The 26,498-nt window shown below is 50.7% G+C and overlaps 1 protein-coding gene across 5 annotated transcripts; it reads right to left on the bottom strand.

Annotated features, from left to right (window-relative positions):
- Positions 1-656: 656 nt before the first annotated feature.
- Positions 657-26,286, bottom strand: stard13b (StAR-related lipid transfer (START) domain containing 13b). 5 transcript variants are annotated; one of them, XM_037267582.1, is made up of 18 exons: positions 26,121-26,286; positions 24,625-25,464; positions 22,370-22,501; positions 21,586-21,696; positions 20,911-20,944; positions 6,752-6,823; positions 6,189-6,270; positions 5,236-5,299; positions 3,514-4,757; positions 3,265-3,435; positions 3,029-3,188; positions 2,714-2,912; positions 2,428-2,641; positions 2,229-2,343; positions 1,941-2,162; positions 1,653-1,870; positions 1,398-1,574; positions 657-1,316 (listed from the first exon to the last, which is right to left on the bottom strand). In XM_037267582.1, the coding sequence occupies exons 2-18, from the start codon at positions 25,390-25,392 to the stop codon at positions 1,199-1,201; spliced, it is 4,101 nt and encodes a 1,366-aa protein (XP_037123477.1). In that variant the 5' UTR covers positions 25,393-25,464; positions 26,121-26,286; the 3' UTR covers positions 657-1,198. The 5 variants fall into 5 exon arrangements, with proteins under 5 accessions (XP_037123477.1, XP_037123480.1, XP_037123479.1 ...); XM_037267585.1 differs by lacking the exons at positions 20,911-20,944; positions 21,586-21,696; positions 22,370-22,501; positions 24,625-25,464; positions 26,121-26,286 and adding an exon at positions 17,874-18,264; XM_037267584.1 differs by lacking the exons at positions 20,911-20,944; positions 21,586-21,696; positions 22,370-22,501; positions 24,625-25,464; positions 26,121-26,286 and adding an exon at positions 15,092-15,334.
- Positions 26,287-26,498: the final 212 nt, after the last annotated feature.

Genomic DNA, 26,498 nt, shown 5'->3' with positions numbered 1-26,498 from the left:
GTGGTACTTTGATTCGTTGACAGCGGGGAGCTCGACGGGCGTCCAGATTATTAACGCCTGAGATTTAATCACATTCATAAAAAGTCTTCCTCTTTAGTTCTTCCAGGCAAAAAAAAAGAAACCCCTCCGGTATCATCTGTCTGTTCTCATATCAAGTGCCTCGAAGCTAATTGGATTTACTTTATTTCAGATAAATGATACCTTAAGACACAAAGCCTGAAATGAGGTCTGAATAGGCTCGTATTTATTTTCAAAGCCATTAAATGGTCGCTGAGGTTAATTAAATTTCAAAAAGTGTCACGTTGCAGTGGCTAATGAATTCCAGCGACTTCATTCTCTCACTCAGAATTTAATCCAGTAGCGCCACTATTTTTAACATAAACTTAAGTTTATATTTTTGTTCTTGTAACAACTATAAGATAACACTTTTTTCTTAAACATTCTTACTTTGAACTTTGGACTCTTTCATTACAACTGAAATGCTTAAACTTAAACTTTGTTTCGAAAATATGACTAAACTTGTAACAGTGCAAATCACCACTAGAGGTCGCTCTCCACTTAATTGGAAAAAGATTTGAACGACGCTAATTACTCTACTTGCATACTCTGAAAGACGAATGTGGATCTGCTTTGCATGTAAGACTGGAACAAAACAATATTATAATCCTGACAGCTTTATTTAAAAAAAAACAAAGTCCTTTGCTGTCACCAGCACATGGGACCGGTACCCTACAAGCAGGTATGAGCAAGTCAAACCTTAAGTCATTCACAACCACAGGAGGTCCAAGTTGAACAAAAACAAATGAATGTCAGTGCTGAAGTAAAACCAGCTTACATTTGGAAGGAGGATTTTTTATATTATAAGGAAGAGACCATATCATTGATCCCTTCCCAAACACACACACACAATATTCACAGATTTACAATAAGAATAATGATATCTTTAAATCTTGACATGATGATGTACACGCTTCTCAGAAGCTGATGAGGCCTTCAATGTCCTAGACATTGTACATTACGACAGTCGGTCGCGCACCAATACAGACGACATTATGCATATCCAGTCAATTTGGCAGGATGATTAATTCTCCGCTGAGTAAAAACGTCTCCAAGATGTCCTCATCTGATTTTGTGCAAATGCCGAGGAGCAGAAGAAACATTCCATTCAACTGTGCCTTAGTTGGGGGAGGGGGGATTTTCAGATTTTAGTCTCTGGACCGTCTGCCATGAGCGGCTGAAAGGAGTTGCGGATGCGAGCGGCTTCCGCCGCACAAAGGTGGCCAAAGGCTTTGTTGTACCATTCCGGAGTTCTTCCCCTGAAAGACAAACAGTCATACCTTCGAGTAACGACAAGACTGCATTTCCTTTGCTCTCCCGTCCGTCCGTCCGTCACTTACTTCAGATCCACTCGGCAAATGTGAGTCAGCCTGGACTTCCCCGAGCCGCAGGGCTCCAGCAGGTAATTGGACTCCAGGACGATAGCTCGCACCGCTCCGGCGGGAGGACAGTCCTCGTGCTCCATTGAGACGGAAACCAGGGAACACGCGCCTTTGGGCAAGTCTGTCCTCCATGACCTTGGGAGAAGACGTCAAGAAATGGCTCAGTTCCTGGTTTCGTGAGCTAACAGAACGTGCGCTCCGTTTGCGGCTCACCTGAGAACCACAAAGTCTCGGCTGGGATGAGGCGGCATCCGGTTGAGGACGTGCTGAAAGACTTCCGTCTGTTTGTCCAGCGTGTCGCAGACTTTCCACTGCAGCAAGTCAGGGTCCCACAGGTGGCGCTCTCGCAGCACCCGGTTCAGCACCACCGACGGCGGCGCCTCCACCTCCACGGACACCCGCCAGCGTCTCAGCGGGTTGCCGTCGCCCGCCTGCGAGCCAGACGGAACCCGCGTCAAAGGCGGAACCAGTTGGTCTCCAAATCGACGAGCGCGTGCGTACCTTCTGGAAGTGCAGCTCCGTGTTATCGGAGCTGCTGGAGGACACCCAGGATTTGGATTTCTCACGGGCCTCTCTGAGCAAGTTCTCCAGTCTGGCCTCCATGTGGTTCTGGTGCGTTCCGTTCTCATCCTCCGAGGGCTTGAAGAGCTCGTCCGAAGTCGGCGCGCGTAGGTCGGCGTCCACGTATGAATTGCGCGACTGCGTGACCATCTCGTGAGGGATCTGACGGGCAAACGAGAGCCGTCGTCCGAGCGTCCAAAACGCCGAGCGGGCGGGCGGTTGCGGTACCTCAAAGAGCCGATTGCACTCGGTGATCATGTGGGCGAGACCCTGCGTCGCCGCCAGATTTTCATTCAGGTCTTTCTGGTCCGGCCTGCCGCTGGCGTACTTCTTCTGCATCGCCCTGACGGGAAGGGCAACAGCGAGCAAATGAGACCAGGTCGCCATCGTGAGGCAGTCCGAGTCACTGCGCTAACTCGGCGTTTACCTCGGGGAAAGATTGTCTTTCTTGAGGATGTTGAGGTGGAAGAGCGAGGGCGCCAAGCACACGGCGATGTTCATGGGCGTCATCTGGTTCTCCTCCACCGACGACGTCACGTCGCTCAGGAAACACAGCAGCGTCTGCAGCACCTCCCGGTTCTCGTCCGACATCAGCATGATGGCCGCCTGGACGGCTTGCAACCTTTGCTCCTTGGGCACGTCTGGGCGTTTCCAAACACGGATGTTGGCGAGCGGCCGAGCGAGCGAGCACGTGATGGCGGCGGTGACCTTACATTGGTAGATGTGGAGGAAGGTCTCCCCCAGCTTGCTAGTGAGCAGCGGCTCGGGCAGATCCCTGAAGAACTGCTTCACCATGTCGGCCACGTCGTACGCCGATTGCTCCTCGTAGTTGACGTCGTCCGGGGAGCTTTCGTTCATCTGCCTCAGCGCTTGAATTCGGGATTTGACACCCGACTTACGAAAGAGTCCCACCTAGCGGCCAAACAAAAAAACACGGCGAAATCAGAGGAGAGCGAGGAGTCGCGCTTTTATTCTCCGCGCGTCATCGTTTACGAGAAAGCGACACGGCGAGGTGACGCAAGGCTGACCTGGTCCAGACAGCTGCTCCTCAGGTAGCGCAGGGCCTGCTGCAGGCCCAGAGGCAGCGGTTGGCCACAACGTTGCACGTGAACCAGAAGCGGCACGCCAAACACCTTCTTGTCCTTGTAGTCGGGCACCTTCACTCTCTTCATGAACTTTGGAACTGCCCTGGGAGGCCACAAAAGCAAATGGGAGTCAAATACGTTTGGTTCCGCGACGCTCCGGTCGAGTAAAAGGTGCTGACCAGGTCCAGCCGTGTTTGTTGGACAAGGAGTACTTCTCCATGATGGCCGTCAAACGCAGCAGCGAGAACTTCTGTAGCAAACTCAGCTGGCCCGCCGACTGGTTGGTTATCTGCAACGACGCCACCGAGTGGCTGAGGCGATTGGAAATCTGAAAGCTGGGCCATCGTAAACTGTGGAGAAAGGGGCAAAAGGGTCAGTCTCTCTCGGCCGACGCCCCGCCGTCGTCGTCATTTCGGGCCGAGTCTCACCGATTGGGTCTGGTGAGGGAAGCCCCCACTCCCGAGTCTCTCCTTTCCCCGAGTCTGGTGGCGTCCATGTCGGAAAGCGACACCCCGTCGCCGGCGCCCGGCGTCGTCGTCTGGCTTTCCGTCACCGAATCGGCCTCAAAGTCCAACGTGATCTGACTGGAGGACTGAAGGCCCGCCGGATCTCCTCTGGCCACCCCCTCCCCGCCCGGCAGCACGTTTTTGGACCAGTGATCCACGATCTGCTGCAGTCCGCTGACGTGCATCAAGATGTCGTCCAGGTGAGGAAACAGATCTTCTTTCTCCAGATCCATGATGTCCCCGGTGCTGGCGTAGAGATGCGAGCCGGGGACGTTGTCGTAAACGCTGATGCGGCTTCCTCGGGAGCAGCGGCGCGCGGCCGGCCGGGCCTCCTGCCGGCACGAAAGCAGCCCGGCGCCGCTCGAGCGCCATGCGAGCGAGGCCCCGTCGGTCGGCGACAGGCTTTCGATGGACAGCGCTTTGGGGAAGGTTCCCGGCTTGTGGTCGTTGGGAATATGGACCACCAGGTCCTCGTAGGAGCAGAACTCGTTGATGCGGTTCTGCTGGGCCACTTGGTTGCCCGAGAAGATGTCGACGTCCTCCAAATACATGCCGCTGCGTTTGTGCTCGCCGCCGCCGCCCAACGACTTGCGCTCTTGGAGGCTGGGCGTGCTGGAACGGCTTCTGCCTTCGCTGCCGGACCGGGACGGAAGCTCCTGAGCTCCGTTGACGATGTCCACGCACGGCAGCGTCTCGAGGGCGCCGGCTTCCCGCTGCAGCACCGGCGAGCCGATGACCAGCGGCTTCCGCCCCCTGGCCAGCGCCCCCCGGGAGCGCAGCGTCTCCATGCGCTTCAGAAAGTCTTTGGCGCGGGTGCGACCCGTCTTGCCGCGCTTGCGAGGCAGCGAGCCGTAGCGGCTTATGTGGGACATGGCGAGCAGCGTCAAGTCCGGCATGTCGCGCTCGGAACCTTCGCGCTCCAGACCCCGGGGAGGGCCGCCCCCGCTGCTCTCGCTATGGAGCGAGGAGACTTCGGGCTCGCTGAGGTCCGTGAGCACGCTTTCGCTGCTGGTGGCGCTTCTGAGAGGCGCCGTGTCCCCGGCGGACGGATCTAAGGTTCCCAGAAGACTGTCAATGTCCTGCAGCCTGGACCAGCGCCGGCTGCTCCATTCAAAGGTCCATTTGTCACTGATGGCAAACAGGTCTTCTTCATCAGAGTCTTCGCTCTGCTGAAGACACAAAACCTCATGGGTCGGAAAGGCCGTCGGGCAATTTATGCCGCAAACAAGGTCAACGAGCGTCCGCTCTTCTCATACTCGGGAAAGCTATTTACGGGCTAAATAGGTTAGGCCGCCGTTTCTCGGATTACCGCCAGCGTGTCATTGTTAGCAGGAAGGACAATGAGCGAGACCCGCGGGGAGGAAGCCTCCGCTCGGCTCGGACTTAATAACATTACGCAATGGGGAAACATGAGTCAACGGCGCTCCTGGCCAGAAATAGAGCGTGCCAACACAAATACCGCAGACGATATTTCAAAGTGGGCCGCAGATTAAAACATTGGAAGGACATCTTGGCATGTTGCTTTTCCGCTTCATTGGAATCACACTAGAAATCCTCTCTAAATTTAGACGGCGTGGGCAAATGTGGAAAAAGCTCAAAGCCATCCGAAACCCGTCTGAATTATTCAAAGACAAGCCCGCTTACTCTTTTCTTTGGGAGGTTCACATCGAGTTTCAAGGAGGCGCACTTGTTTAAGGTGTTGAGTCGCCTGAAAGAAAAAAAAGAAAAGAGGAAATACATACGTGGCCATCTCATGAGAACTCCGCTTAAATCGGACTCATTTCATCAAATAAGCGGAGACAATTTTAGCTGCCTGTTTCAAAAATAGTTCCCCCCCGGATGATTGTTTATCATTTTTGTTGACTTGATATTTCGGCTGTTTTTATTTTCCATACCATTGCCGCATGGGTCACTGACCAAAGGGTCTGACGTTATCTGGGTTAGCCAAACAGCACTGTCGGTATAGATAGCGGGACCTTGGCCAAAGGGACCATTTCCAAGATGGCCGCCCCCCCCCCCAGTTCCAAAGGCCTGGAAAGCGGCTGCTAAAACGGGAGGCTTCCGAGCAAGGGGATCCCGCAGGGCATGCGTCAAATATGGAGCCCAATTAAAGGGCACGATGCTATTTATTTTGCTCGCCGCTGTTGCCATAGCGCTGGCACGGAAGCTTGGCATCACGCCGCAGCTGGAATGGCTGGCCGGCCGGCCCTTCCACTTGTCCCCGTGGCCACTCTGGAATTTCGACGAGTTGCTTTCGAGCTGTTTAGAGTCACACTACGTCAAGCGGCGCTCCACCGGCTTTTTCCCCTATCCGATGTCGCTATGGTTACCGTGGCGACCCGAGCGCGTTTTCTTTTCCTGTTTGTTTTGTTTTCCGAGTCTTCTTGGAAGAGAAGCTCTGACATCATGGAGCCATATTGAACCACACTTTTAATGGCTTAATGCTCTTTGACGTTGTAAAAAAAAACAATCAGCTCTCAGCTTGAAATCTCTGTGACTTGTTTTGCAGCCGGGTCTCATCTAACAACTTTTATTAGCCTTCCCACTCTGGCTTGATGGTTAGTTTTGCGAGCATTTTCAACGTCAACACCTTTTACCTGTAAAGAGGCTCCACCAGATCTCTGTCCAGGAAGTCATGGTCTCGTTTGACGGGGCTGATGTCAATGGGGAACTGGGAATCTTAAAGGTCAACAGGACAATGGCATTAGAAGAGAGTTTTGACACAATGGAAAGTCCAAGTGCGAGGCCCCAGAAGCTAACGCTGGCATTTCATGCTCCGAGTATCGGCCCTGTTCCGGATCGAGCCGGGTGCGGGTCTCCTCTTACGTAACTCGGTGGATCGCACCCAGAATCCAACATTCCGCCGCATTCATGTAAAGTCATTAAGTCTTTATGAAAAGCAGGCCGGCCTCAAACAAGGCTCGGCCTGTTTTTTGGCCTTTTGAAGCGACAGCGACGTGGATTTGATCTGCAGTGCCCAGAAATTGGCAGATTTCCTCTCATGAAGCCATTTCACTTTTGCCTCCAGCTGCCAATGCGGAGGAAAAATATTTGCAACACGTATTTCAAATGCATTCAAAAGGTCCTCGCAAGGTTGTCGGCGTCTCGAAATTTAAGCCGGCGGCCTTTTTGCACTTTGTGACGAGCTCGGGAGTTTTACCTTCAAAGAGCTGAGCGTACTGGGGAAATCCGGCGGCCCGCAGCCAGTCGCACGCCTCCTTTGCCTCCAATTCTGCAAACACGGACGGAACAGATGAAAGGAGACATTTTGGGATTCTTTTTGGTTGAAACATGTTTGTTTTTGGTGGCGCAAGACATCTTTTGTGCTCAAGCTGCTGTTTACGTGTGCGTGGAAAACACTCGTAAAAGCAGCGCTCGGCCGACCAAACACTCGCCAGACACTTCGTTCGTTCCAACCCGCACTGGCTAATGAGCTGTCGTAAAAAGCCACGTTCTGTCGACGTCAGACAAAAGTTTGGAGTTTTTTTCCCAAGCTACTTTGTTCATAGCCAGGAAACGTGCTGCAGCGATTCAACTTGACAGGAAGACAAACTTTGGTGGTCACGGCTGAGCTAACTTTAGCCTAACTTATGAGCTAAATTTAGCCTCGCTTATGAGCAAAACAATCTCGGCCACATGTCCAGAGCACCTTTTCTCAATTCTATTTCTAAACTCTCAAAGCCATTTCTTTTGGAAGATCATTATTCTTCGCAAGTCATTTGCTATTTGTGACAGAGCTCACTCACGTGTTTGATAAGGTCAAAAGGCATAAAGTGAGCAAGACGAGGATCACGCGAGCATCGCTCCAAACACACAGCGGCGCCGGCCGCGGCGTCGAGAGCAAACAATATGAAGATGTCAAGCCGACAGCACCCGGTTGCTGTTGACACGGCGTTTTGGCGCCTTCCCATGAATGCGAACGCAGCTATTTACTGCCATAGCTGAGAAACATGCCCTCACGCTGCAGTGCCAAAGCAAACAGAAGATTCATCCAGTCATACGGGAAAAAAACAAAACTAGCATTAACTGTAACTTTTTGCACATCTCGTTAAAAGTCGAGACGACTATTTAGGTGAGAATTGGAAATATTGTTTGACCAAAATTTCGCACTTGTAAATAAGCCAGGCAGATATTTGACCTGAGAAAAATTTCAAAGCAGACAAATTGCCACAAAGACCATCTGGCATAAATAAACAAAGGACATTTTCCGACCATTTCCCGCCGCCAGTCTGCTTACCGACGCGACCCGGCCGAGATCAGGAGCGAGTCAAAGGAGCGGATTCAGCGCCCGCTCAGCTACTGTCCAAGTCTCACCTGCGTCGCTTCACATGCGCGTGATGATGGCCGACCCAATCAATGAAAAGTGACTTTGCTCTCCAGCCCTGACCAACAACTGAGTCAATATTAGCACGACCCCCCCCCCCACCTCTGCGTCCGTCCTTGGATGACGTCCACTGTTTACCCCGTCAACGCAGTCGTGCCGGCGAGGTCTGTTCCGATCTGCTGCTTTCACACCTGTGGCAGTGGGAGGTGGACAGCTTCTGTTCAGCCTCGCCTCCCTCGCTCCCTCCCTCCCTCCTTCCAGGTGCTTCATATCCCATCCCATATTCTTCCAGGTCACCCCACAGGAACCCCCCCGCCCCAGAGTAACACGAGCTGGGAATTCCTCCGTGTTTGGCATTCTGTAAGGCGACACGGAGACATTCAGTCCTCTCATCCTCTCTCCGAGGAAATCTCCCACGGATAAAAGGCCGGGCCGGGCCGGGCCGGGGCGGGAGGGCACCGTGCCAAAGAATGAGAGCTTGTGTTTGTTCACGGACAGCCACTTTGCTCACAACCTGCGTACAGTCCACTCCGGTTACACAAAAGCCGAGATAGGGACTCGTTGGGACGGGCCGCCATGGTCCCTCCCTCCCGGGATGCGCGGCACCAAAGGGAGGGCACGACTCTTTTTGTGATGGCAACATTATGCAACGTTGCTATTACGCAATTGCATAGTCAAATTGGACGTGCGCGACGTGCTTCCAGGAGAAGTTGGGCTCAACCTCACAAACACAGACAAAAAATGGAACCTTAACAGATTGGTGTGTGGGCCTCTCAATCAAAGTCTCCCTTTGAGCTGAAACTTGATTTCAAAACTGAGATGACCAATCTCATTTCCAAGAGGGTGACGCTCACTAGCCTATGCTAGCGCAGCATGAGCGTCCAGTAACTATTTCCCTTCCGGGACCAAAATAGACTGTGGTCACCCAACGACCCCCCCCCCGACCCCACGTAAATGTTTTGGTACTCACGGGAAATTTTCATCATATAGCCAGCCAGGCTGCCTCCTACAGTATATCCATCAGTCAAGGCGCTTGCAAAGTCGGAGCATCTTTGATTCCCACGCCGGGCCGCATTCCTGCTTGCTCTCAGCGCAGCGCCGAGTTTGAACTGAGCTGCTTCTTGTGCTGTTTCTCAACCCCCGGCCGATCCCGGTCCCCACACTAAATCTTTCCTTCAAGCCAGCCCCCTTTCCGCGGTCGCCTCCCACCCCCTTTTCCGCCGACCCGAGACAACCCACTGGCCAAGTTTTTGCCATCGCCATGGAATTCTAGGACCACTCCAGGATCTTTTCAATGACCTCATCAGAGCTTTGTCTCTTGGGAATATTTATTCGCGGTTTTTCGTCGGGCGCAGATGTTCTTCCGGGGGGGGGAACAGCTCTTAGGTCGGCTGAGTATGACATAAAGTGTCAGCAGCTGTGAGTCACACTTGGTGGTGTCTGGAAGGAGTCCACCAATGAAAGGAAGCGTGTTATCTGTGTCATCTGAGAGAGTGATGACTTTGGTGTGACAAATCGCACACAAGGAAAAGCGTGTGCTGACAAAAAGTCCACAGGCGAGGGAGCAAGGCCACATGGGCTGGAATTCGGCCATAAAATGTCTTGAAGTGCACATCGAGATGAAAAGCATTTTTTTCTTCTTTTCAACAAGCAGACACATGCGATTACATAAGACATCGCCGTCCGTTCTGCAGTTTCCCGCAACAAGAAGATTTTCCAGATGTAGCCCCGATCTGCCATTTCACTCTTGTAAAAGACAACTGCCTTATAAAGCCGAGTGCAGACAGAACGACGGAGGCGCTCCGTTTCAAAATAAATACTCACAGCTTTAAAAGCACTCTAAAACAAACCGCTCGGATTTATACACGCAAACTGCTTGGAAAATCTGTCCCCCCCCCCCGGCACCCCCACTCAGGCGCCTGAGTGAATCACTCAGACGAGACTTGAAAAAATACCTGTCCCCAAAAAAGAAAGAAAAAACAGATGAGATGGCGCTATGCAAACACCAATGGCGATACAAATCTGGATGAAATTGTAATTTTGCCATAATAAAAATGATTTTCATGACATTTTATAATATAATTGTGATTCATTATAAATATTTTGGAAAAATAAAATAGTTGTTTTTAGAATCATGAAAAAGATTAATATTCATATATTAAAATACAGGCTTGAAAATGATCATTTTTAAAATAAAAGTGAAAGTGAAATATCTTTTTGAATGCTTTCAAAATTCAAAATGTAGCATTTCAATCAAAGCGCTCAGAGTTCTATTTTCTAAACTTGTCCGGCCCATTCCTCCAGTCCCTCCTCCGCAACGAGACACCTGAGTGAATCACTCAGACGTGGCTTGAAAATAGACCTGTCCCAAATAAAACCAGACTGGCAGTGTCTGTATCAAAAACACCTGGAGGGCTTTTCCAAAAAAGGAGGAGGATTGGCCAGCCAAGAGGTGTCGTCACGCTCGGGGGCCTGAAGCTGAGCCCGCCCGTCTTCCGTCTTTATGATGCTAATTGCATACAGAGCGCTCAGCCTACAGTCAAAAACAAACAACATCTGATGGCCCAAAAGAATGGCACGTTAACTTTTTGTCAAACGGATGACGTCGCTATTGATTGCGTCTCCCGGTAGCCAAATAATTGCGTCGGAATGTTGCCGCGCTTGGCTTTTAATTAACGGCCCGGCGGGACTCCAGACAAGCGCCACAATGGCACACTTGTCATGTCCAGACGAGGTGGCGCTTGGCAAACACCTGCTTTCATCAAATCTGGATTGAAGAAAACATTTTGAAGCTATTTTTTGGTAGCTAACACTCTTTGACTGCAGATCTGTTTAAAGACGCTGACACATCAAACACGGCAACACAATGCTTCAATCATGCCACTAAGAGTCACCAGTAATTACACAGAGCCCACCTTGAATCACCCGCAGACTTCCTGTTTGATTCCAAGAGGGAGGGAGGGAGGGCGGGCGGTCGATGGCGGAGGCAGGCGCCGATTTCTAAAAGCATCCGCCGGAGGCCACGTTACCGGGACAACCGAGCGACAAAGCCAAAAAGAGCCGCTCTGATTCACTTCTGGGCTGCACGTTTAGGCAAGAGTCTTGATGCTAACCTCGCTACGCTAACATTTTGGACGACACACACGCAGATTGAGAGAGAAAATAACAGCCGCCGCCTGCGAGCTGCTGTCGTTGACCGGCGTCAAAGCGCGCCGGGTCAAAAGTCATTCCGAGGCTGTTTTTTTTCCTTCCGGGGTTCCGTATTGAATTCAAACGAGAGCGGCACAGCTGTGGTAACATTCTGGTTCACCTCCTCAAGGACACCCAGACAGACCAAGCACATCACATTTTTCATGGTGGTGCCAGTTTCAAAGCGTAGCTCGGCTTTAAAAGCCAAAACATGACTTGAAGTTCCAATTGCATTTTGTCTCCATCAGATCAATTGGAAAGAGAGCGCATCCAAATGGTCTGATTTTCTTTCTTTTTTTAATTCAAAGCTATCCAAACATGATATTCCTTTTGGGGGGGAAGTTCAAGGCTCATTTTGAAACACCAAACAGGGCTGGAAAAGCATCAGCTTGCTTCAAAACATGCTCGGAATAGGTCCCAAAATCCCCCCAGTTGGACTTCCCGGGACAAAAGTGGCGATATGACGCACAGGCTTCTTTTCCCCTTCGGCCGAAAGCGTTTTGATGGCAAGGATTTGCTTTCTTTGGTGATAAAAACATCAAGTGGGGATTCACTGTTGATCTTTGCAGCCTTATCGCTGCCTTTTCCACTATTGTCTTTTGTGCGCAGATGAATAAATAACCCCATGTCAGTGGAATGCGAGCGCGGGCTGGACACTGGCTCACTGTGTCATGTTTTTCCCCGAGCAGCCTTTGTCCATTGTAAAGATTGCTGGGCTTTACCGCAAACGGCGTCAAAGGACACATTCCGCTTCAGCTGCTCTACTACAGTGGTGCTCAAAGGGTGGACTCCAGTGTTTTGCCAAGCCCATCTCTGCAGCTTTACATTGGGAGGGGGGGGCTGCGGCTCATTGCTAGTCGCGTTACTCGCGTACGTCAGATATTAAACCCACGCAGAATCCTCACAAATTCACCTATTTGCATCTATCCTCGATTATTTGTTGGAATAAAAATGACCTTCTCAAGAGATCAAAAGCGCAAATATAAAGTAGTGCTTTGGCACCATACATTTTGTGTTTGGGCCTATGACCATTTTCAAGTAGTAGCAACTAAAATATGTAGCTTGTCCTGAAGTGGGGAAGATACAATTTGCTATGTTTCCCTGTCAAAAAGAATGTTGCTGTTTTTGAAGGCCTGTCCGTCCATTGACGCTGACGTACTTGAGATACAAGCCATTTATTTGAAAATGGAAACAGCTTCAGTGTACAGTCAAGCAGCGCTGGATGCCTGTCAACAGCACAGCCAGCGTGGAAAAACACTCCAAAGAGAGAGAGAGAGAACCTCCTCTCCATTAGGTCCATCTCATTTGGAGCCAGTCCCAGAGGGGACAGCGTGGGGTCGCCTCCCTCTTTCGGGAAGAGTCAAGAGGGGAGCCGGAGGTGGGATGGGGGGGGCGACGACATCAGAACAAGGGCCCCCACCGTGAGAAAGCACTCTCAGGAACTCCGCCATCAAAGCGCTCCCTCCCTCGCTTAATTAACGACCACAAGGCTGCTGCAGAAAGCGTCGCTCGCCACAGGAACTCTTATTACGTGTGCGCAGTTGCGCTGCTCCACCGCAAGGGGGCGCCCAAGCGTAAGGCGGCCTTATAGCACAGCGCCTTGACTTGAGTTGAAGTTGTTCTTGCATCTCAACTTGAGTTACTTTCCACCACCGAGGATAAAATAACAAGATGTGCACAACTCATATGTTGCTAGCTGCATCAGTATTTCCGAATGCGTCAAATGAATCCGAGCTCCAAAACACACGCAGTTAATGTGTGACCGTGCGTTTGTGTTACAGGCCAGACGGAGCATTTGGCAAATGTGCACTCAAGTCAATCATTAATCAGCCTGCCGTCGTCAGCAAGCAAGCTGCACTGCACTGCACTGACCTGCGCTCAGTCTGCCATCTAGCGGCCCAAAACAGGAATTACTACTATCAGAACTCCCATGATGGCTATTTTGACAGCATACAAGTATGCGTGAGGACTCATCAGACACTTGAACCTCTCCAAAAAACACAAATACCATTTCAAACTCATCTGACTCAAAAATGTATCTCACTCATGCAGAGAGAACATCCTAAAGGTCGCTGTGATTAACTTCATAGGAATTCAAAGTGGCACAAAGGGGAGAAAAAAAAAACAGGAGTGCATGCGTTTGAAGTGCAGAAAGGCCAACGACAAGCTAATCCCATTGTCAAGATGGCTTTTTTTTCTTTTTGTCTCTATTTAGGATGACTCGGGAGGCAGCAAATAAAAATCTGCATGACAACGAGCCTCATGAATAAAAGATGAAACAACAAACTGCATGCTGCCTGCCTTCCGTATTTGTGGCACAAATAAATTGTGGAGCGGCAGACAAAAGCCTTCATTCCAAGTGCTTCCCAGCTCAAGGACCTGAACGCCGCTCCAAACTGCCACGATCAAGTTCTAAGGCTTCTCAAGTTGGACACGCAGTGGACAGCCACAAAAATACATGCTGTAGCGCCCCCTAGTGGAAAATTGAAAACTTAGACCAAGGCCTTCTGCCAATTGTAGAAATTTGCAAAGAATTGACGCCTGCTCAGCCCTAGCAAATATTTCCAACAACAAAGCGACACTACTAAATACGCGCAAAATTGTTTTGAATGATAGAAATGCAGAGCAGCAATTGGCTTGGCTTGGAGGGGGCAACCTTGTCACTTTCAACCTGCTATGTCAACAGAAGGCTGGAATGCAGGAGTCGCCGCCGCCGCTATTTATGCAGATCTGACTGTACACAGTGCTGCTGACAGCCTCTTCAAGTATTTACAGTCATCTCAGCCAGGTGAGGCCGAGCGAGCGTGGGCAAACTGCGGCCGTTGCCATTCAAAGCGATCGGAGTCCGTTCGGCGTTGACTTGACACCACTTGCCCCAGAAAGATAAAATGGCAACGATACGGCGGCTAAACACGTGAGGCGCCTGACTAAGCGGAGCTGCTGAGCGTGACTGGAAAGAATGCTGCAAAAGTATTGGGACGCATTCCATTGACAGGATGTGGAAATGTCAGACAAATGTGGGACTGTCTGTCAAGACCTCCTTGCACAGTAAAAAAAACAAGGCCTTTCTTTTTTTTCCATCAGGAGCGTTCACACAAACAATGGCCGCTCAGGCTTTTCTCACGATTCCCAAGGTGAAGGTAAAGAATGAGTGGAGCAAAGGCGCGTCAGATCCTCGTAAAAGCTGTCGGGGCTCATCCATATCTCAGGCCGTATCAGTGTTTACACCTTCCTTCCCCCCTCCTTACATAACACTGACTTATCTTCCTCTCTATTGTCAGTCAATAGTAATTATTTACTGCACCCGCAACACCCTCTTCTTGGCTGAAGGTCAAGTTTGTCGGCACGTACGCGCACACAAACACACACGTGCACGCGCACGCCAGACTGGAGGCGACCTTTTGCCAGAGACAATCAGCTGATTTGAAAAGGAACACAACAAGGACTCACCCTTCATTCCTTCCCAAGCAAACAATGTGAGAGTTGGAAAAGTGAAGCCCTTTTCAAGACTCCTGGCTGTTAGTTTGTTGTTTAAAACAAAATGTTTTATGGGCCTTCAAATGTGTCTGAGTACCTGCCTGTTGAATATGAGATACCTCAGTTCATTGCCAAACAAATGATCAATCTGGACCACAGTATTTCCATAGAAACTTCCTGGAAAGTCTTCAGACAAGCGCTGGAGTTGGACGAGAATTGTTTTTGAGCATTGGCATTCCTTGTCAAGAGACACAGAAAAGCTTCTACTTGAATTGTTGCAGGACAACCACCCGTACAGGATCTCATGGAACAGCAACAGCTGAAAATATTCCATATCATACAGGAAATTCTTCCTTATTCTGCAAATCTCTGGAAGGCACTGGGCCCATAGGCGCAGGACTTTAGCAGAACTCAATGACTGTAGCAAAAGTGACAATGGTCAAAGAGCAGCCTGACTGTAGCCATGTGGGAGCAACATTCCCTCCCGTGCGCCCGCCCACCCCCGCCTACCTCCGGCTATCCTCTTGAGGAGCTGCTGCCTGGCAATGATCCGTCCCAGCCTGTAGCCCGAGCGCCTACGGCGATGGTCCATCCTCAGGTAGATGTCCCGGCTCTCCGGGGTCATGCTTCCCAGGCACTCGCTGCCCGAGGACTCTTCTCGAAACATGAGGAAGAAAAAAATACAAATGCTGGGCTCCGCTTCAAACAAGCCAACAAGAGCGCCTGGTACTGTTCACACAGAGGTGCAAAAATCCTCGAGTGAGCCGAGTGGGACGGCACCGAAAGTGGGCGGGCGGGGGGCGGGAACGGTCAGGTGACCCGAGGGCAGGCCAATGGCGGGTAGGCCTCGGGAGTCCGGCCCATGTCGCAAAGCTGAATCCAGAGTCTGTGTGAAGGCTTGTCAGCACGGGAAGGAAATATAAATACGGCCGGAATGCCGAGCCAGTGAGTAAGGAGCGCTTACAAAAATAGTGCTTTCTTGTTTGACACTTTTTATTTTGGATCCGCCCTGCTCCAGAACAACTTGTCGAGTCAGGCCGGGTCCGGGAAGTGACACATCTTGTGGCGGTGACGTTGTTTTGCCGGGTGGAGAAGGCCACTTTCAGCTCCAACAGGCTCTCAGCAGGTCTCCTCGCATTATCAGCACCACATTTACACTTGCCAAGTCAAACTGGCTTCTAAAGCTTCCAATTTTTCATGCCGACTCATCAAAAATGATCCCTGCTGAATTCCTGTGTGTTTTTGGGCATGGTTTATTGAGACTACTTTGGTCTCCCAAATTTCAAGTTGAAGTGGCCTCAGGGGCTGAATGAATTTTCGCAAAGGCCCTTTATGGCCTGAACCTGTGCCTTTCTCCATTTTACGAGTGAACAGCAGCAGCCTCCTCACACCTGTATTAAAGGCGGCGTCCGGAGCCGCCCAGGATGCGGGCCCGGTGACGGTGCAGCTTTGTGCTACACAGTCCCGCCTGTGTCGCAGCGTGGCGCCATACCAGCACGTTAAACACACAAGCCCTGTCTGTACACTACACAACCCCCCCCATCAATCCAGTCCATCTTAAGCTCACAAAGAGCACAATTCAGCAACACACTTCAGGGCTTTTCATGAAGGTCTCCGAGGATTAAGCAAGCCCCCGGCACCGCGCAAACACTCGGGTGGAGTTGCTTTTTTAAGCGGCGGTTGATGGCGTCACATCGCTTGCGTGATTTCATTGGGCGGGGCGCAAACACCTGTCTTCATTCATGGAATCACTACACAGGTTAAAAAAAAAAAAAAATGGCATGGGCATGGGACGGAATCCCCCTCCCCAGTCTTACTCCTCCCGTGTTTACTTCCTCGCTAGACGTCTAGACGGACGCATTCCAACGCCGTGTTGTGCCTATCGTCTTACGGAATGCACCGCCAGCTCATAAATGATAAATAGGAACTAGATCCGGGTTTTTTATTACAATCATAAAATTGTTGTGACGGTAAGGTACGAAGGTCAATGCGCATCTACAAATGTGGTGTATTTAAAATGGAGTATAAAGTTACAGTACAACAGTTTTGCCGTGTCAAGGACAAACTGCTAGCTCAATGCTAACACGCGATGCAAAACATAACGCAGACACTAGACAGATATTCGAACAATACTGACAGGCATATATTCTTTATCCTCTGTGATAAGCGACGAATTTGACGTTTACTTATTGAGTCAGTTGTGATTTTTTTTTTTTTCTTCAATATTGCTTTTGTGCCAATTTGCTTTCATTGCGGGAAGATGCTTTGAGACACAAGTGTTTAATATGAGCGTGCTCATGAAATCAATTCAACTCGATCGTCTGGCTGAATTTGAGCAAAACATTTTTTCTTTCCTCTAAAAATGAGGAATTTGTTATCACAACTATAAGTTTGTTTTGAAACTTTTCACCTTTCCTGGTTTACGGGTGCATATAAAAGTGAGTTCTTGGAGAAGTTTCTCCCCTGTAAAGGGTCCCTGGACCCAAAAGTTTGAGACGAATGGTATGCAACATCTGGACTCTATTAGCATGACTTCATCTCCTCGTAGTGTGCAGTTCCCACGTGAACACGTCTTGTGTGACTTGCTACTCGGGCGATTGCGTCACACTTCAAGATGCCCCCCCGGTTTTCTGCAACCCACATCCTCATTAGGGTCAAAAGTGAGCTGGAGTTTTTCCCAGCTGGAATGGTCGCAGTGCTCACACAAATCTATCAAGAATTGAGACTCTTTAGTTTGCACAGTCAAAAGCACCAAAAACTGATACAAGGCCAGACTACAGATTCAAATGTGGACAAACACTACTGCACTGCCACAGAATAAGACACACAATGTTTCTTTCTGCACAAAATCGATACAGTATTAAAAATATCTTTCATAACACGTTCCAATGCAAAGACAACGCACTAGCGCCACCCTGTGGCCCACACTTGCGCTCGCCTACACACAAAACGTTTCCAAAGTTTGCTACAAGTGGGGAAAAAGGTAAAACAATGTTTTCAATCGTCAATTACATGCCAGCTGGATACACGCAGTCAACGAAAAACGCTTTTGCTGCCAAACGTCAATTTTAAAATATATATAGTATATATATATTTTCCTTCTTCCGCACGATTGTCAAATACCGAGTCTCCGTGTTTAATAGCATGCCACGGCGTCTTATATTAAACGTGTTGAGTTTATTGTTTTTGTTTTTTTTGGGGGGGGCAACCCTGCGGTCTTGGGGTGCAGCTCGTGCGCATGAAGCCGAGTTCGGCTTGGGGGCAGCCTCGCTCGCTCGGGGTTTCCACTGACCTGCCAGCCGCCGCTCGCGGACATTCCTCCAGATTAAGTCCCAAGCTTTGGACGTGGAGCTCCGCAGCTGCTCGCTAAAGGACCGCCGCAGCTTCAGCGTGGCCGACGTCCCTTTAGACGTCATCGCACTCGGACATGATAAATAAATTTCCCCTGCAAAAGTCCTCCGGCCACTTGATGCAATTGAAAAGGAATAAAAATAAATAAAAAGCGAGAAAAGAATCCCCCTTTTTTTCCCGGTTAACTTTCAAAAGGCTTCTCCTTTCTGGCGGTGCATGTCCGAAAAAACAAATGTGGCTTAAAACGTTCTCATCACGCGTATGAAATGCAAAGAAATCATGGTCAACGACTTACACGCTTCCCACCAGATGTGCGGGCGTGCGTGGACGCGTGCGTGCGTGCACGCGTGCTTGTGTGTGTGTGTGTGTGAGAGAGAGAGAGAGAGAGAGAGAGAGAGAGAGAGGAAAGGCACGCACGGAGAAAGAGAGAGCCTCATCGTCGTGATGCGTTCACTGACTGTGGGAAATGTATCATTGTCAGGTGAACGTTGAAAATCCATGTGACGGATGAAAGTACGTGAATGATGGGCCGAGGTGGCGGAATTACGCATACTGTGAGAAAAATAGAAACATTATTTTTTCCAACTACTTGGAAAAAAGGTCAAAGTAAAAGAGAAAGCGCAGACTCTGAATTAGGCTCCGCCTTAACGCCGTTCTGTGGAACGTCTTCTGATCCCCCAAGCACCCCATTCTAGTCTTTCACGATTCAGATCTTTGGCTACGTTCACACTGCAGCTCAATTCTGACCTGTACCTGATCGATCAGAACGGCTCCATTTCAATTTGTTTCAAATCCGACTCGGGCCGCTTGGATTGGATGAGGTCAACCCTTTAAAAGCAGGAATGCACTTCACTTTCAGCACCATTTAGTTCTGTTGTGACAACATGAAAAAGCAGGCCAGCGAGCGGCGCAAACTTCTAGCCTGGTCTTGTGAGGGCCACGGCGGCCGAGTTCTTGACCCTTAATTCCTACACAAAAGCGGCTCTCGACCCAGTGCAAGACGAGCGATATTCTGCTGAGCGTGAAGCCGAGCTCAGGTTACTTGGGACAGCCCGTTTGAGACATGGCGGCCAGGCGGCTGCTTTTTCATGGGAGTCAACTGGTCTGGGACATTTCACGGGAGCGATCATTTGTCCAATAAACGAAATATTGTTTTTTTAAACACCAGGACAGAAGAGGAAACATCCAACAGCCCTGGGAATGCTCCCCCCCTCCCACAAGACCGTTTGTATTGTCCCACTTTAAGCAAGAACACCCCGAAAAGGTCCACAATCGACTTGAGTGGTCCAGAATGAAATGAAGTCACTTGAAGTTGACTAAATGGAGCAGGAAGTTGCGTGGAAAAGTGATTTCTCTTCTACGCTTGGGTCGCACTTGGGCTAGGCCCCGTTAAATAGCCTGGGAGAGTGCTGGAATGGAAACAGGGCTCAGGGAGCGTACACGCCCCCGAGGACTCGTCCCAGGCATGTGCTATAAATTTCCTGACCATATATTCCCTAGTCGAGGTCATTTTTCCAGAAGAGCCGCACATAACCTTAGCTGGGTTCGGACGCCATCAAAGTGCTCCCTAATCTTGTTTTCTTGAGCACCTTTGCGGTGGTTTCTTCTCACTTGCTTTGCCGGAGGTCAAGTCAGCCTTGTAAGTTCTCGTCTGGCCTCTTGCGCTTGTTTGCGACTTGAGCTGAGCCACCCACCAGTGAAAGCGGCGCAGAGGTGTGCGCGTGCGCAGAGGGGGCCCGAGGAAGAACGAAAAGCCGTGGTGACAAGCGTACGTGGCCGTTGTCCCGCTGAATGACAAAGCATGTAATGCCCAATCGGCTCGGGCGGCGTCGCCCCACAAGGGACAAACATTTGACAGGAACCTCCGACACCTGCTTTGGGCCTCTAAATACAGCCAACTTAAGGGAGGTTCTACGGACAGGAAGTTGATGCAAACTAGTCTTCCCACAGGTGACTAAACTTGAACTAACAGGTCATCGACATGAACTTGAAGTCGACTTGCAGGAAGTGGATGCACGCGCTTGAGCAACAAACGAGGCAAAATAAGCTTTGGAGCCAAAGTTGCTAAATGTGTTTTTTAAGCCTGCCTGGGTTGGGGTTTGAAATTAATACGAAGCTTTTCAGCTGTTCTTTTATGCTAACGTATTGCTTTCAGCGACCTTGAGGCAACATTTCCACCTGTAGTGAAAAGATTTTGTGCTAGCCAAAAAAGCTTCCCACTCAACCTTGATAAACGAGCACGTACGCTTGAGGAAAAAGTCCCGAAATACTAGCAGCCTCTTTTTTTTTTTTTTTATTCTTTTTTTTTTTTTTTTTTCGCTCTCTGCGCTGGCCTCCTCCGCACTCAGGAAACCGCAAGTCATTTTCCATCTTTCCACGTGTGGAATTTTTCATACTGCCTTCACACTGGCGGCAGGCACCCTTCACAGTCATGATCATCAATTTAGCTGGTGATGTCACACGCCTGGCGACCAATGGGCTGTGTAGACTTATTATATACACCACATGTACCACAGTGCTGTTGAGCAACAACTGGAAATGACAGCAATAGAGTCGATCAAAGTCTCGTTTCGATGAGGAGGACGACAACAGCGCAGGTGGGTGTACCTAATGAAGTGGCCAATGAGCCCTGTTTTAACCGTTAAGATCTCAGCTATGTTGACAAACCATTCACGGTGTTTCCTAGAGTGACACTTTTGCTGGGTCACGCCACATATTTCACGCGTGCACACACAAATAGCAGTTGCAACTGTAGCGTTAGCATAGCGACAAACACGCTTGCAAAACTTCTCACGCGGCAGAAAGTGTTTGGATGGTTTGACGTTTCAAGAAATGAATAAATCAATGAAGAAAACAATACATTTTATGAAAATAAATGACTGAAGGGCTAAATCAAATGTGATGCTAACCATAGAAGCAGACGAGGCCATTAGCGAAGGCTAGCGATAGCATAGCGACAAAATTCCCTCTGATCCTACCTGCTCCTGCTTCCCTTGTCATCTTGTTGAAAACCTGAAGAAGAAAAAAAAAAAATCATTTCTGTCCTAATCAATGACAAGCTTCTGAAGTCAGCTGAAATGAGATTTGTTTGGGTTTCTCATCACATGGCATGAGGAACATCACGTTTTTCTTGGCGGACATTTGAAAAAAAATCAATGGTCCAAAGCAAATGGGAGCGCCACGCATATTAGAGGAGGCGCATTCCATTTTCCTCTTCCCACAAAAAAGGCAGGTGCCAAAAAAAACGCCTCCAAATTCTTCCATAAAGCATCTCGCCAGAGAGCGAAGCCCATCTGTATCACATTGCCGCTTCCCGCTGTCCAACGGCGCCCTGAACTTACGCAACAAGAAGAAGAAGAACATTTTCCCGCATTTTAGAGCAACAAAATCTCCCGGGCCCAAACAGACGGCGGGTGGAATCCGCCGCTCTGCTCTGCTCCCCGAAACATTCTCAGCTGTTTTCAACTCGCAATGTCGCCGTTTTCTAGCTTGAAGCGACAGCTGCCGTCTAAGAGGTCAAAGTTCACTTGAAGAGGCGCATTTGCTACTTGGCCTCACTCGGTCGGTCGGGTTCCACATCCGAACAAAATGGAATTTTCGTACAACGGTAGCAGTGACATCGCGAGTCAAAAGCAGGTTGGAGCAGAACTCACCGCTTTCTTGCTTCTTCCTCTGGTTCCCACGGAGCCACGGCGAGGAACACAAGAGCCGCTTTGGCCGGAGCGCCCGCCTCGCTCATTCAGGCTTTGCTTCAATGCGGAGCGCTGAAACGACATCAGAGCCACATTGAGCATCCGTAGGTCTGTCCGTCCGGACCAGAATAGGACGAACAAAAGCTTGAGGTCACTGTCTGCGGTAGGGAAGGCCCTCGCGCACAAAGGCGCTTGTATGTGCCGATGCGCCTTTGAGAGGACAGAGACGATGACCTCGTCAAACATCCCAGTAAAGACGTCTGGGCCCGTCAAAGCGGGCCGCGCTGAATGCCGGGGCGCTGCTTCTGTTCCGCACATGCCTGCCAGGCACCGGCCGGCCCCTCCGAGGAGGAACCAACACAAGAGCTCCTCTGTGGAGCACCAAAGAAGACTTTTGTGCCCCGGGCGCTACCTCGGCCGACCCGGCCCGCCGAGCGACTCCTATCACAACGGCCACAATGGCCGCCTGTTCTCGCTCGTCCACGCTGAGGACGTACGGACCCAAAAACACACAAGTCAGACGGATGCGGGACAAAGATGATAGTGTCCTCTTGTTTGGAGGAAGAAGAAGAAGAAGAGGACGAGATGCTTGTGAGGAATCAGAGCAAGCTCGATTCGGTCCCAACGCTTGATGAACTCGGTGGTGGGAAGGGAGGAAGGAAGGAAGGAAGGAAGGAAGGAAGGAAGGAAGGAAGGAAGGAAGGAAGGAAGGAAGGAAGGAAGGAAGGAAGGAAGGCAGGCTCACCTGTTTCTTGCGTGCGGTGCAGGGCGTGTCGGATGGGGAGGAGCCTGCGCTCAGCGCCTCCTCAATGTCCAGGTTGAGCCGCTCCAGCTTCCTCATCAGTTGGCCCATGGACTCGGACCAGGGAGCCTTGAGCTGCGGGGAGGGGACATCAAGGCACACGTTAGAACTCATAGACAGAAAAAGCCCCATCAAATAAGCATGTTAGCATTGGGTGAGTTTTCCTTCCCGTCTCAAAAACTCTTGCCCTTTCTTCTTCTTCTTTTATGTGACTTCATATTGGACGAGTCCATCTCACAATATTAAGGCATGATTATCTTTGAAAAAGCAAAACTCCTCTTCACTTGCAAACATAAACACTAACAAAAAAAGAAAAAAAGCTTCCTGGTGAGTTTGAAACGGTTCTCATGGAAATGCGATCTGTTCCGCCACTTTGCTCTCTCTCGGGGGGGGGCAAAGAGCAAAAAGGCAGGATGGCTCCAGACATGCGGACGGACACTCATGGAATTTCTGCCTCTCAACACACGCATGTATAAATAGAAGATCCTCACGCGCTGTCTCGAGAGCGGGGCCTCAAGATGTGCACGCTCGTAAATCAAAAGGAGGGCCCTCCGTCACCAAATTGTCACCATGAGATGTGACCGTGTGTGACTTTCCACGCACACACACACATACATATACCATATGCAGTTGTGAAATAGAAAAGCATTTTGTTTGACTGACACCACATTGGGCCCCAGAGGCTCCCCCAGCAGGAAGTCAGTCCAAAAAATTCAGAGGGCTGAGGAAAAGTCAGCGAGCGGATGCATCGGCTAACGACGTTGGAGCATTGGAAAGCAAATGTTTGACACGAACGAAGCCCTTCAGTCACGGAAAAAGCTTTGCAAACACACACACACACACACACACACACACACACACACACACACACACACACACACACACACACACACACACACACACACACACCCTTCCACAAAAAAAAAAAAAAAAAAACCATTTTGCCTTCTACTGTCTCCATCAGTCCATCCGGGCGCCATGGCAACAAGTCCCGCTACGAATCAGCGTTATCACATTGGCCGGCCAACTTGATCAGTGCACATTGTCGACATTGTGAGGGGCGGGCGACACTGTCGTCTTTCACATGGAAATGAGGAGCAGGAGAGAAGAGCGGGCGGGCCGGCGAGCTAGCGAGGGAGGGAGCGAGCCACCCAGCGAGCGAGAGTGCCCGGGGATCACCATGGAGAGGCTACCTGGACGGCTGCCGGAAAGTACATTCCGCTCCCAATGTGCTCCTCGGAAAAGGCCAACGTCAAGCTTCTGGCAGCACACAGCTGCTGTCAGTAGACAGTGCCCCCTTGTGCTCGCCTCGATTACTGCACGGCACAAATGCGCAGCTCTTCAAGCCAACTGAGCAAGACATGAGAAGAAAAGAAAACCGCAGACCATGTTGTGGTTCTTGACAAAAACAATTCACCTTCAGCCTTTGTGGAAAACGACCAAGATGGAGCCAAAGGCAGCCAGCCGTTCACGATAGCGTCGCCTGCGCCCTTTTGATCATATTTACACCAAAGCGGCTGGATTCCGCACATTCCGATTGCAATTTGCAAAACAGCGGCGGTCGTCTCTCGGAATTTGCGCCTTATCTGCAGCCGTGACACTTTGGTGCCATTTGGAGATAAGCGCTCGAGTACAGACAACCGCCCGCGTCAAAGCTTTCACGGGCCCGTAAAGAGGCGGAGGAGAGAGAGGAGGACGTGCCGCTCGCTGCCCATGGAAAGAAAGCATCGGCTATGTTTGCATTCCTGCCCCAACACAAGAAAAAATAATAATAATTTGGTCCTCCCACACATGCAGTCCGTGCAAAACATGCCTCTTTCGGGGTCTTCACTGATTTGTACCCCAAAAAGGTCAACCACGAAAAAGTCAGCGGGAACGTTTTGCAGATTGTCCAAAAACGCCCTGCAATCTTGAGGCCGTCCATCTGTCCGTCCGTCCGTCCGTCCTCGGGGCTCCATTCATCCGTTGGGAGGTCACACGAGTGCACGTCAGCCTTGAGGGCGACAGATTGCAGGGCTTTTTGGACATCACAAGCCTTGGAGAAGATTTCAAAGCTATCTTCTCACGCCTGCTCCCATTTGTGTGCAGATTCAAAGAAATGTGGGCGGTAAGGCCTGTCCATCCTACAAATGGAACTAAGACAACAATGAAAGCGTCTGCAGATCACGTGCGTGAAGAAGAAAGCAACAGCTTCCTACCTCCTTGTCACCACCTTCTGCCTCAGCGTCATAAACACGTGAATGGGTTCCTGCGGGGCCGCCAACGCAGTAGCTCCGCCTCTTGCCACTTTTCCTCCCATGCTGTCGATTGGCCGGGAACTCCGTGCTCAGCGCCGGTTCCGGGAACACGTCGTGCTCGTCGTCGTCCTCCGAGGACTCGCCATCTTCCGAGCTGCTGTAGTCGCCATTCTCGCCGTAGTCCGAAAAGGCGACGCGGTTCTGCTTGCGTTTGACGACGCCCGGCGCTTTTCGGGTTCCTCGGCTCCAATGAAGTGCGGCTGAGGGGTTCGCGCGCTCATCCCGTGATGTTTGGAGGACACGGAGACAACTGTCCTCGAGTCCGTTGAGTCTCGGTGCCAACTGTGAGCGCCGCCCAGACTCGGGGAGAAGATCATCTGTCGCGTGGTCCTGGACGGGAGGTGGACCACGCTGATCATGAGCTAAGCTGAAAAAAGCAAGAACTTGAGGTGCGTCTCCCAGCACCACGGACGCTTGTCCTTCATCGTCCTTCATTCTTTTAGGAATCCGTTCCACCAGACCGAGGTCATCGGTTGTATGTTCCTGGAAATTCAGATCTTGACGGATAAGTTCCTCAACAGTTCCCGTATTGAGCCCGTTGCGTGGCGCTGGCCTTTGAGACGCCGCCAGCTGTTGACAGCGCCGCGGGGCGAAAAGGCCAATTTGTCCCAGAGTGTAGATGGATGTCTCCGTGGTGTCGCTGCGGGCGGAACCTCCATTCTCATTCATGTCCACAATTTGTCAGCGCACGGGTAGAAAAGAATCTGTGTCATCCGAGATCCGCCGTGCGATTCAGCTCACCTGAAAGGGAGAAAAGAAGACAAGGTAGCTTCTAATCCTGGCAACTTCACAGTGTCTCCTTGAGTGAGAGTGCGCCGCCGCCGCCGCATTTGAACATCTGGCGTCGAAGCCCGAGTGGTTCGTGTCTGGATCTGTTTGACGGCGGTGACATCACTCCGCAGAGGAATCCGACCGCTCTTCCTCCAAGCGTTCGTCACAACCGCCCTCGGCTCGGCTCGGCTCGGCTCGGCAGCTACTCGCTGAATTCCGCCGCTTGGGTGAAGCACGGGTAACCTGCAACGGGTTTCCTCGACAGAGTGAGGAAACTCCCAGGTCGGCATAGCTAATCTGGGATTCTTATGATAGACGCGAGAAGGCCACAGATGGCCACCGGCGCAAAACCGGCTCCAGTGCGCAAACACGCAACTTTTAGGACGCAAGGAAAAAAATCCCCAAATCACGTGACTTGACGTGGGTCAAATTTCGCCATTAGGAGAGCTAAATGTTGATTGGGAACACTTAACGGGTCAAATTGACCCATGAGCTCAAACTACGGGTTAAAATGCTGAACAATAGGACTTCGCAAAACAGTGCTACTCTTGTTTTGCCGCAATCTTGAGAAGCAATTTCTATTTGAATGACTCATATTTCCAATTGTGCCTTGCATCAGGACTCACCTGCAAAGTCCAAAAGAGCCGCCGCGTTGGGCCCGGCGTCCCTTGGCCGCCGTGCACGGGTCCTGCGGTGCTGCTGTGAGGCGGGCGGGCCGCTCGTCCCCAGCGTGGTCGGCATCCTCCCCCCTCCCCCTCGGTGCTGCCGGGGGCCTGCGCCGACTCTCCATACCATACAGAATATGCGCCAGGAGGGAGCGGCGCTGTCTATTTGTGAGGAGCCGGCAAGGGGGAGGAGAAAGAAAGGGAGAGAGAGAGAGAGAGAGAGAGATGAGCGGGGAACAAGGTGAACCGGGTTAGGGACAAGATGAACGCTGACCCGCCGGCGCGCTAGCGGCTGCAGGAATGCTTTCAAGTGCCGGAGAAAAGGCGCCAGTGATTTAC

The sequence above is a fragment of the Syngnathus acus genome, chromosome 13 (genome assembly GCF_901709675.1).
Source record: "Syngnathus acus chromosome 13, fSynAcu1.2, whole genome shotgun sequence".
In the NCBI taxonomy this organism is placed as follows: Eukaryota; Metazoa; Chordata; class Actinopteri; order Syngnathiformes; family Syngnathidae; genus Syngnathus; species Syngnathus acus.
Note: the sequence above shows the minus strand (reverse complement) of the source record. Positions and strands in the feature narration are given on the sequence as shown.

Coding starts and splice junctions, on each gene's coding strand:
- stard13b (XM_037267582.1), bottom strand. CDS start 25,392: ATGAATGAGAATGGAGGTTCCGCCCGCAGCGACACCACGGAGACATCC. Junction 5,300..6,188: donor CTGGTGGAGCCTCTTTACAG/GTAAAAGGTGTT, acceptor TTTTTCTTTCAG/GCGACTCAACACCTTAAACA. Junction 4,758..5,235: donor TGAACCTCCCAAAGAAAAGA/GTAAGCGGGCTT, acceptor TGTCTTCAGCAG/AGCGAAGACTCTGATGAAGA.